Source organism: Protopterus annectens, chromosome 14.part0 (genome assembly GCF_019279795.1).
Source record: "Protopterus annectens isolate FY-2018-M chromosome 14.part0, PAN1.0, whole genome shotgun sequence".
Classification (NCBI taxonomy): domain Eukaryota; kingdom Metazoa; phylum Chordata; order Ceratodontiformes; family Protopteridae; genus Protopterus; species Protopterus annectens.
The window spans coordinates 1,108,577,347-1,108,589,498 of NC_056748.1; the positions used below are offsets into that span (position 1 = coordinate 1,108,577,347).

General features: G+C 42.7%; 1 protein-coding gene across 1 annotated transcript in view; it reads left to right on the forward strand.

The window, feature by feature from the left end:
- Window positions 1–11,937, forward strand: part of NCCRP1 (NCCRP1, F-box associated domain containing) — a 427,848-nt gene extending 415,911 nt beyond the window's left edge. The window contains exon 6 of the mRNA XM_044056895.1: window positions 10,477–11,937. Within this exon, the coding sequence (XP_043912830.1) occupies window positions 10,477–10,614 (138 nt within the window). The 3' untranslated portion in view covers window positions 10,615–11,937. The remainder of the gene's footprint in view (window positions 1–10,476) is intronic.
- Window positions 11,938–12,152: the final 215 nt, after the last annotated feature.

The following is a 12,152-nucleotide window of genomic DNA, read 5'->3' on the forward strand; positions in this document are numbered from 1 at the left end:
CTTCAGATCAGGTTTCTCTTTCTTCTGATTCCTCTTCTGATCGGGAATTATCTATACCTCCCTATGAGGATTCTGATGCTGAGGAATCTATTCCATCTGCATCTCCTCCTGAGGATTATTCATTTGGAGAAACCTTGCATACTTTGAGGGAGCATTTTCAATGGGAGAGTCAAGACTTCTCAGAATCAAAAAAGAGGCTCAGGGATTTCCTTCTTCTCCCTCAGCACAGGCCTTTAGCCATTCCCCCTGTTTTAGACATTGTGGATGATGTGTTTTTGGAGTCAACCTTGACCCCTGACTCCTTACCTCCGGCTCCCAGTAAGCCTGACAGATATTACAGGGTCCCTGACTCACATCAATTTTTATTTAGAAACCCTGCTGCTGATCCTGAAACTATTTCACAGGATCCAAAGGGAGTTAAGGCCTCAACAGCAAAAAATCCTACCCCCTCTGACAGAGATTCAAGGGCACTGGACAGATGGGGATAAAAGGTTTATACATCCGCAACCTTGGCAATCAGGGTCTTAAACTGTCAATTTCATATGCTTAAGTACCAACAACATGTTATGGGATTGCTGAAACAGAAAATGATGTTGATTTCAGAATGTGCCGAAAATAAAGAATTGCAGGAATTATTGCATGCAGCTGAACAAGTTGGAAAGCATACTTTGCAATGTGGTTTTGATTCCTTAGAGGCCTCCTGCAGGGCTGCAGTTACTGGATCTGTGATTAGGAGGCATGCCTGGTTAAAGGAACAAAATTTGCCTGATCATGTTAAAGCTAAATTGCTAGATGCACCTTTACAGCATGATTATCTGTTTGGTATTAAGGCAGAAGAGGTTTTAAAGAAAGTGGAAGACAAAGCTAAGTCTATGCAAACTGTTAAAGACTTCTTACAAGTGCAGCCACCAAGACTCAGCAGACACTGGCCTACAAAAAAAATTGGTCCTTTCCTGTGTCAGACAGAGCTCAAAGGGTAAAATCCAGATGCCCTAAGGGTTCCAGATATAAGGTGCAAGATTCATACATGTCAAAGCAATGGGGCGCTTCCACCTCCAAATCTGGAGGAGATAAAGTGCAAACCTACAGAAAGCAATCCCAATGACTTCCGTCTGCCTACACCAAGCACTTATCTTTTGGCAACACCCATAGGGGGAAAATTAGAACGTTTTGCTCAAAATTGGCAGTTAATAACCCAGGACAAGTGGGTACTAAACATTGTATCACAGGGAAATAGATTCCATTTCCACACTCTGCCAGTGACAAATGGTTGGACAGATCTGCCACAAAATCAGTGGGCAGAGGCACAGAAACAGGTTACGTCCCTCATGGATATGGGGGCCATTCAGACAGTACCAGAACAGGAAAAAGGACAAGGTTTTTACTCAAGACTGTTCTTGGTACCCAGAAAGGACAAAGCCTGGCAGCCAGTACTGGATTTATCGATTTTGAACACATACCTGGACATTCCAAAATTCAAAATGCTGACTTTGCAGCAGCTTCTGCCATTGCTGGGCAAGAATGCTTGGTTGGTGACTTTAGACCTAAAAGAGGCATACCTGCATGTCCCAATAAGACAGTCATGCAGAAGATACCTCAGATTCAAGGCTGGCTTAAGGCATTACCAATTCTTGCACTGCCCTTTGGTTTATCTATTGTGCCCAGGGTCTTTACAAAGTGCCTGGCACCAGTAATTGCATTTTGCCGACAGAGAAGTATGCAAATATATCCTTACTTGGATGACTGTCTCATTGAAGCAGAGAGAACAAGGGCACGCTTTTTCGACACCTGGCATTTGTGAAAAGGCTTCTAACATGCCTAGGGTACACAATAAACGAAAAGAAATCACAACTGGTACCCTCTAAAAAGATAACATTCCTGGGTGCAAGCTTGAATACAACTGTCCAGATGGCTTACCTCATGCCAGACGAGCAAAGGCAACTGACTACTTACTTCAAACTGATGGCAACAAAAACCCAGTCTTCTGCAAGACAAATTCTGTAGGCTGTGGGCTTCATGGCATCCTGCATCTTACTGATTCCATATGCAAGACTGCATATGAGGAAACTTCAATGGTACCTAAAAAGTTTATGGAGTCAACATGCACACAGTCTGGAAACAATGATTCCTCTCATTCCCTGCCTGCAACAGGAGTTTCTATGGTGGGCAAAGGCATGTCAACAAAACATGGGATGGTCCTTCACTCTACCCCCTGCCAGCCAAACCTTAACAACAGGGGCCCACATGGCAGGAAGATGCATTCAGGGCATATGGACACCAAAACAAATGCATCTACATATCAACCGGAAAGAGATGCTAGCTGTTTAAAATGCCCTAACAGCCTTCAAGGACTTACTTCATCCAGGACAACTACTGATAAAGACAGACAACACCACAGTGATGTGGTATATAAACAAGCAAGGGGACACGCACTCATACCCCCTTTGCAGATTAGCCATGGCACTGTGAGACACAGCTTTGACCTACCAAATACATCTTCAAGCTCAATTCCTGCCAGGAAAACAAAACACTCTGGCAGGCTATTTAAGCAGAAACCTTATAGATCCTCACGAGTGGAAACTAAATCCACAAGTCTTTAGCATGATTCATAGGTTCATAGGTTCATACTAGGCTATCTGCCCGAGGGCATTTACAAGCCTAGCCCATCGTTTGTAACTACGCCCTTTAGTATGGGGAACTAAACCCATTATTTTGCTGTGCCTCTGTCGAGCAGTGACACTGAGGTAATACCTGGGGTATATCTGCGATCTCCCATCCATTGGTCAAGATTTCTTTTGAACAAGGCCAGCGAGGTGCTCTGCCTCACATGTACCGGGATTTTGTTCCACAGCATAGGGAGTCTTTGGGTGATGAATCTATCCCTCCAGCACGTCCTATTAATAGTCGTGTCAAGGTTTAAGTCTCCGCCCTTGTGGCTCTGATGGATCTGGATTTTTGAGGTGAAGCATATTCATCAAATCTGGGTTTGACATGGCCTTGTATGTTAGGCAAAGGTCACCTCTGAGCAAGCGATGGCGACTGAGTAGAGCTGGAGTTCTTTCAGTCGGGCAGCATGGGACAGATTTTGAGACCCTTTATCCTTTTGGTGAGGAACTTTTGTGGCCTCTCCAGCTGCTGCAAGTGTCGGGTCAGATACCTGCTACCTTCATGTCGCAGGCCTCCCCTACACCCATGTGGAGTCCGCATGCCACAAGATACTCAAGGTATTGGACCGACAGATTTATCTCCCTCGGATAGTCTGGAGCCGCTGAGCAGGCACCGGCTTCTGAGGGTGTATTCAGGCCTCAACATATGTACATCAAACCCATGACAGCTGCAAAACCAAAGACAAAAGCAACTTCTAAAACTAAAAATGACGATGAGCCAAGTGCACAGACCTCTATGCCTAAAAAACAGATGATCAAAATGGCTGAAGACCTTATTACCTTGATCAGGGGTACCCATCCCCCTCCAGATAAGAGGCCTAGGCAAGACACTGATTATGAATCTTCAGATCAGGTTTCTCTTTCTTCTGATTCCTCTTCTGATCGGGAATTATCTATACCTCCCTATGAGGATTCTGATGCTGAGGAATCTATTCCATCTGCATCTCCTCCTGAGGATTATTCATTTGGAGAAATCTTGCATACTTTGAGGGAGCATTTTCAATGGGAGAGTCAAGACTTCTCAGAATCAAAAAAGAGGCTCAGGGATTTCCTTCTTCTCCCTCAGCACAGGCCTTTAGCCATTCCCCCTGTTTTAGACATTGTGGATGATGTGTTTTTGGAGTCAACATTGACCCCTGACTCCTTACCTCCGGCTCCCAGTAAGCCTGACAGATATTACAGGGTCCCTGACTCGCATCAATTTTTATTTAGAAACCCTGCTGCTGATCCTGAAACTATTTCACAGGATCCAAAGGGAGTTAAGGCCTCAACAGCAAAAAATCCTACCCCCTCTGACAGAGATTCAAGGGCACTGGACAGATGGGGAAAAAAGGTTTATACATCTGCAACCTTGGCAATCAGGGCCTTAAACTGTCAATTTCATATGCTTAAGTACTAACAACATGTTATGGGATTGCTGAAACAGAAAATGATGTTGATTTCAGAATGTGCCGAAAATAAAGAATTGCAGGAATTATTGCATGCAGCTGAACAAGTTGGAAAGCATACTTTGCAATGTGGTTTTGATTCCTTAGAGGCCTCCTGCAGGGCTGCAGTTACTGGATCTGTGATTAGGAGGCATGCCTGGTTAAAGGAACAAAATTTGCCTGATCATGTTAAAGCTAAATTGCTAGATGCACCTTTACAGCATGATTATCTGTTTGGTATTAAGGCAGAAGAGGTTTTAAAGAAAGTGGAAGACAAAGCTAAGTCTATGCAAACTGTTAAAGACTTCTTACAAGTGCAGCCACCAAGACTCAGCAGACACTGGCCTACAAAAAAATTGGTCCTTTCCTGTGTCAGACAGAGCTCAAAGGATAAAATCCAGACACCCTAAGGGTTCCAGATATAAGGTGCAAGATTCATACAGGTCAAAGCAATGGGGCGCTTCCACCTCCACATCTGGAGGAGATAAAGTGCAAACCTACAGAAAGCAATCCCAATGACTTCCGTCTGCCTACACCAAGCACTTATCTTTTGGCAACACCCATAGGGGGAAAATTAGAACGTTTTGCTCAAAATTGGCAGTTAATAACCCAGGACAAGTGGGTACTAAACATCGTATCACAGGGAAATAGATTCCATTTCCACACTCTGCCAATGACAAATGGTTGGCCAGATCTGCCACAAAATCAGTGGGCAGAGGCACAGAAACAGGTTACGTCCCTCATGGATATGGGGGCCATTCAGACAGTACCAGAACAGGAAAAAGGACAAGGTTTTTACTCAAGACTGTTCTTGGTACCCAGAAAGGACAAAGCCTGGCAGCCAGTACTGGATTTATCGATTTTGAACACATACCTGGACATTCCAAAATTCAAAATGCTGACTTTGCAGCAGCTTCTGCCATTGCTGGGCAAGAATGCTTGGTTGGTGACTTTAGACCTAAAAGAGGCATACCTGCATGTCCCAATAAGACAGTCATGCAGAAGCTACCTCAGATTCAAGACTGGCTTAAGGAATTACCAATTCTTGCACTGCCCTTTGGCTTATCTATTGTGCTCAGGGTCTTTACAAAGTGCCTGGCACCAGTAATTGCATTTTGCCGACAAAGAAGTATGCAAATATATCCTTACTTGGATGACTGTCTCATTCAAGCAGAGAGAACAAGGGCACGCTTCTTCGACACCTGACATTTGTGAAAAGGCTTCTAATATGCCTAGGGTACACAATAAACGAAAAGAAATCACAACTGGTACCCTCTCAAAAGATAACATTCCTGGGTGCAAGCTTGAATACAACTGTCCAGATGGCTTACCTCATGGCAGATGAGCAAAGGCAACTGACTACTTACTTCAAACTGATGGCAACAAAAACCCAGTCTTCTGCAAGACAAATTCTGCAGGCTGTGGGCTTCATGGCATCCTGCATCTTACTGATTCCATATGCAAGACTGCATATGAGGAAACTTCAATGGTACCTAAAAAGTTTATGGAGTCAACATGCACACAGTCTGGAAACAATGATTCCTCTCATTCCCTGCCTGCAACAGGAGTTTCTATGGTGGACAAAGGCATGTCACCAAAACATGGGATGGTCCTTCACTGTACCCCCTGCCAGCCAAACCTTAACAACAGGGGCCCACATGGCAGGAAGATGCATTCAGGGTATATGGACACCAAAACAAATGCATCTACATATCAACTGGAAAGAGATGCTAGCTGTTTAAAATGCCCTAACAGCCTTCAAGGACTTACTTCATCCAGGACAACTACTGATAAAGATGGACAGCACCACAGTCATGTGGTATATAAACAAGCAAGGGGACACTCACTCATACCCCTTTGCAGATTAGCCATGGCACTGTGAGACATGGCTTTGACCTACCAAATACATCTTCAAGCTCAATTCCTGCCAGGAAAACAAAACACTCTGGCAGGCTATTTAAGCAGAAACCTTATAGATCCTCACGAGTGGAAACTAAATCCACAAGTCTTCAGCATGATAACAGATAATGGGGGAGCCCAGACATAGATCTATTTGCCTCTCCTCAAAATTATCAATTGAAAAGATTCTGCACAAGGACTTATCACAGACAAGCATGGAAAGTGGACACCCTATCCTTCAGTTGGAAAAATCTATCAGTTTACGCCTTTCCTCCTCTGTCCCTTCTACCCAAGGTCCTCCTAAAAGCCAGTCAAGAGAAGCCAAAGGTATTAATTGCCCCAGACTGGCCCCACCAATACTGGTACCCAATCCTAAGGAACTTGTCTCAATACCCAGCTTGGACCTTGCCTCAAAGACCACAACTACTGTCCCAGCAAAACAATCAGATCTTGCACAATCAACTACAGACTCTGAACCTGGCAGCATGGCTAATCATGTAGTCATACAAACAACACCTCTCTAAAGCTGTGATGGATGTCATTTTGAAAGCCAGAAGGCTTAGTACTAGAAAATCTTATGCTGACAAATGGAAGAGATTCTGTGCTTGGAATCAAGCACAAGAAACTGATACAGCAGAACCAAATATTCCTCCGATATTACAATACTTAACTGAGTTTCTTGACAAAGGCCTATCTTTCTCATCAATCAAAATCCATGCCTCTGCCATTTTGGTTCATTCCGATTCAGAGCCACCAATCTTTTCTCATCCTTTACTAAAGCAGTATCTTAGAGGAGCCAAAAATTTAAGGCCTCCTGGAAGATCACCATTACCTGCATGGGATCTCAATTATGTGTTAGAAAAGCTCACCTTGCCTTCATTTGAACCAGCTACTACCACTGATATCAAGTTCTTATCATGGAAATCAGCCTGCTACTAGCAATTACTTCAGCAAGAAGAGTTTGAGCTACAGGCCCTCATGGCTGTAGAGCCTTTTATCATATTTTACCCACAAATCCTACTTTTATGCCTAAGATGGTCTCCAGTGTGGCTCTTAACCTAACAATTCATCTGCCAACTTTCTATCCAAATCTGCAGAACAAGGGGGAGAGAATTCTGCATTCCTCGGACATACACAGATAGCTAAGATTCTACTTGAGCAGGGCTAAAGCTCTAAGAAAAACTGAGCAATTACTAGTGTCATATGCTGCAGGGTCAGAAGGAAAGGCAACTTCAAAGCAGACAATTTCAAAGTGGATAAGCCACTGCATCCATTTCTGCTACTTACACCATGGTAAACCTGTGCACAAGGGCATTAGGTCTCATTCCACTAGAGCTGAAGCTACTTCAGCAGCCTTTCTCAGAGGAGTACCAACCAAAGACATTCTAGAGGCTGCTACTTGGAGTTCTGTTCATACCTTTACAAAGCATTACCATTTGCTTCTCTACTCTAAGTCCAGGGCAGACTTTGCCACTGCAGTGCTGCAGGGCCTTATAGCCGCACCTAAAGCTGTTTAGCTCCAGCCTCCCAACCATAGCTTTGGAATTCTACCCAAATGTAATGACTGCAACAGTGAAACATGAAGAACATAGTACAGTTGTGTACACTTACCATAAATGTAGATGTTCGAGTGTATTCACTGTTGCAGTCCAGATTACTCTCCCGCCATCCCCCTGTCATTCTGAAGTTTATCTTTCCTTCTCCGTCTTCTACAACCTATGTGGTGTATTTGCTTGTAGATGAAGGTAAAGTTTATATTGATGCATGTATATGTATATATATATATATATATATATATATATATATATATATATAATTTTGCTACCTTTTTGGGGGCACCCGACATCAGGGACAAGAAAAACTAAAAATGGAGTCGGCTGCATGTTTTATACCCCTGACGACCTGACGTCATGGAAGAGAAGACAGCAACCAACGCAGGACCCAAGACTTTGGAATTCATGCCGACTGAGGGCAACCTGCCAGCAGATTACCCAAATGTAATGACTGCAACAGTGAATACACTCTAACATCTACATTTATGGTACGTGTACACAACTGTACTATCTGAAGACCCCAAAAGAAGTCCTCCTGGGACATTGCCCCAGTAGGATCCAAGATGGAAGCCAGTGCCAAACTGTCAAGAGCCAAGACTCCAAGAGGTAGAGAAATCTCCAAATACATCAGAATTGACCTCAGCACTGACCCCTCTGCTTTGGGCCCCATCCATCTCTAAAGTTTCTGCACAGAAAAGGGTACCATGCAGGCAGTTCCTGGAATCAAGGACACTGACATAGACAAGAGAAGGAAGAAACCACAACTGGAACTGGGCCTTAAAAAAGGACCTCATTGCCTTCTCCAAATATGCATCAAACAAACTCCCAAGAAGATTGCACTGACCTAAAGGAGGAAAATGCTGGAGGTAGACTGGAGTACCAATACATTGGTCTGTCTGAAGGGCAGGTTAGTGGTAGAATCGTTGTGGAAACTGTTCTTGTTAAAATACCGAAAACAGCAGATTGCTGCAGCCACAGATTGGATCTGGACATGATCTGAGCCCAGAGCCAATGGGAAAGTGATGACTTAGAGGGCTGAACCTCTCTGGTCGTGTTCTCATCGTAAACCTTCTTGAAAAATGGGGACCTAGAAGCATAAGGTACCAAATCTCCTACTTGCACCCTTCAGAACTAGCTTGCAACTACCCAATAAAGCTCTCTGACCAATAGAGCAGAGTTCACAGACTTCCTCTAAGTGGGGAGAACCTAAGCAGTAGACACTGTTGTGTTGTTGATCCTGTGGTGGAATTTTATGGCTGCAGCAATGCACATTTTAAATTCTGAAGCCTTATCTGACTTGATGCACACACAAGAAAAAGGGAAGGCTTTTCACAATAAGAAACCCATCCGGTGTAACACCGTTCAGAAAAGTAGAAGGGCCTCAGAGGACCAATGCCCATTGCACACAAGGTAGTACTCACACAAAGAAAAACCCAAAGCGTGACAACCAACTACTAGACAAACATTTTTTAAGCACTGGAGAGAGATTACCTGAAGGGGTAGCAGAAGAGAAGCAAAAACCAAAAAAAAAACGTACAAAGCTAGCCACAGAATCCCAGAGAACATGTTTGTCATTTAGCATGGGAGACAAAATCTGGGGGCAGTAGGGATTGGCAGTGCATTATGTGAGAGGGGTAGAGCTTGAGCCTTGTGACTGAAGTGCGAGTTTGCCAGCCTCAGGTTATGGTCTGATCTGATGTACTCATGTTGAGATTAACGGAAAAGATAACATTAGATACTTATACCATCTTCTGCATAGATAAGGGTGACATTTAGGGCAGCCAAGGTGGCATCAGAAGTGGAACTGAGCCACACCAAAGTTAACATTCTGACCGAAGACGTGAAAGCAAGGAGGACCGTTACATTTAATAGTCAAGCACAGAGAGTAGAGGTATTCAGCCGTCAGGGGTATAAAACATGCAGCCGACTAAAAGTTTCAAGCAAGCAGACCATTTTCTTTTTGTTTCCTTTATTTTAGGAATGCAAGGCCAGAGCAGATACTCCAAATGTCTTGCGAAGCTGCTTTGCCTTTTGTTAAGACCGCCATTCAAGACATCACAAGGGCAGGTTAAAGTGCAATTAATTAGGGCAAAAGCTACTGTAATTGTCGTTTTTGAGAATGTCTTAGCACAAGAACTGCTCAGCAGCTAAATGGCAAGTTCATCATTACCTTTTCCAGGCATTACAGGCCACTGCTGTTTGGCAGGGCATGTTTGTTCCTTCTTTCTAGGTCTGAAGTCAGAGTATCTCTTGGGTACCTCTTTGCTACCCTTGCCAAGCACTGAATGACACTACAGCTGTGATCCTATAACATATTAGAGTTACGTGATCATGTGTCTGTTGGAATACAGGGATTAGTGCTGCTCTGTAGGCTTCGCCCATCAACCTCAAGGCTCATTCCTTTCCTGTTACTCTGGGTCTTACTGGTGGTACTCTACTTTTCTCATTTCTGGGTGTCTCACTCAAACGAAGAAGCACCCACTTTAACCTTGCTAGGTCAATCCCCTTGCCAGGCTGCACAGGCAGACTTTTTTTTTCTTTCTCACACAGAAATGAGATGAAAATGGTGTAGGCTTCTCTGTCTCTCTCCCTGACTTTTTAACTTAGCAGTTCCCTGATATGGGGAGGAAAGCAGCCAAGCTGAGATGTTTTAAGTTCTGGAAGTTAGGTCAGGTTAGTAAATGTTTGTCTGCTGCTAATTTATGACTTAAACTGTAAAAGTGAGTCTTGTATTCAGGTATGTACTGTTTTGGTAAGTATGCTCACACAACAGTAATTTCTAACACTCTTCATGTTGAGAAAGTTTGTGTATGTTCTCAGGTATTTTCAGACCCTCAAGTATTGCTTAATAACAAGTGTTCAATTTTGAAAAGCTGTGCTGTACATTTTCTAGCATAGTTGTAACCCTGTTACTGTTTTGATTATTTTTAGGTTTCACATATTTTTCAGAAGTATGGACCTGGTGTTCGTTACATTCATTTTGAGCACAGAACAAAGGATCTGTTTGTGGTTGGATTTGATAGGACTCGGGTTACTGACAGCACTGTGCGTGTACAGCTGAGAGAATAAACAGGCTGCAAAACTGAAGTTGATGGGGTGGCTGCAGTACATTTCATTTATGAATATATTGGTGCTGAGATAGCTAAAGTTCTGATTATTCAAGCAAATTCTGCATAATGGCTTGCTGTACAAAGAAAGTGTAGTGTGAAGTCTTGGAATTATTTCATTGTGTTTTTTTTAAAATATGGATATCCACCAAAAGTGTTATGTCTGCTGTTTTTAATGAATTCTTCTGATTCATGGAAAGATCTTAGATTTGTTTAAAATGTAGACCAGTGGGCATGTACTTTAAGTTCGGCTTCAACCAAGACTTTGTCATCATTCCCTTTATTAACTTATGTCTCTCTGTATCTATTTCAGCTGCTTGTTTTTTGCTTTTTTAGTTCGCGTCATTACCTCTTGGTTCCTAACTGTACTGCTTCCCATTAAGGCAAAAGGCTTTTAGCCTTTAACTAGCTTCTATAGTTTTGCATCATTTCTGCTGCCCACTTGTTTTGCTACCCACAAGTGTTCATGAACTGGAGTTGTTCTAGAAAGTTTTTCTGTATGGTCACTGAATAATATGGGAATGACCTTATTTTATTCATTTTATTCCTGTTACTTGTATTTGATGGCTGCATACATCAGACCTGGGGCTTCTTGCAGGCCTCCATTAGCTATGGTATTTCTGAAATAAAATATTCCATTATATTGTAAAAAGATCTCCTGTCCCTCTGACCCTCATTTAGAACCATAGAGGTCACTGAAATATTTTCCCTATGTACTGCTTTACACATTTTTGTGTTCACACAAATGCAGTTTATAAAGTTATTATAAGGTTCACTCCTTTCTTCTGCATTTCCTTAGGTTCCTAGGAAATCACTTTTGCCATCATACTTTATGCACAAGTGTCTGCTTTAAATGGACTTCTCTTTCCCCTCATCCTTCCCCCCTTCGTTAATCAGTGAAGCAAAGCTGACCAGTGCATCACTCCAAGCTTGCTGTCTACCTCCTACTGTGGTACTTTTTTCTTTACCCTGTCTCAGGTCTTTAACCTCACTGGAGTATTACATGCCATACATGTAAGGCTCTACTGAAATGCTGCATCCGATTTTAAGCAGCTGCCTGCCTTCTTCCCATCTTGTTTTAGCACTGGAATATTCCGGTACTACTTGAAATGACATCACACAGTTTCATACCGACCTCACCTTCTTTTGCCAGCATTTTGAGGAGGGGCCTAAAGGGGCAGATGACTGAAGTTACCATTTCTTGTATAAATAATGTCTATGTATTACTTGCTAAAGTTAACAAAAGATTAACATGATGGGATCTAAATAAAAATTCTTGAACTTCCTTTGTGCTACTATAATGGATATTAGTAGTGATCGGTTTTATCTCCTGCACTCTTTACTGAACTGCTGCAAACTTTATTTTAATTCTGTGTGACTTTATTCCATGCCATTCAACAAGTTGCATTAATTAAAAATATAGTATGATTTGTTTTTGTTGCATCAAAATAAAATGTTATGCTCTGAGTAGTGATTAGGGGAGTATTGTAATCTAACCCT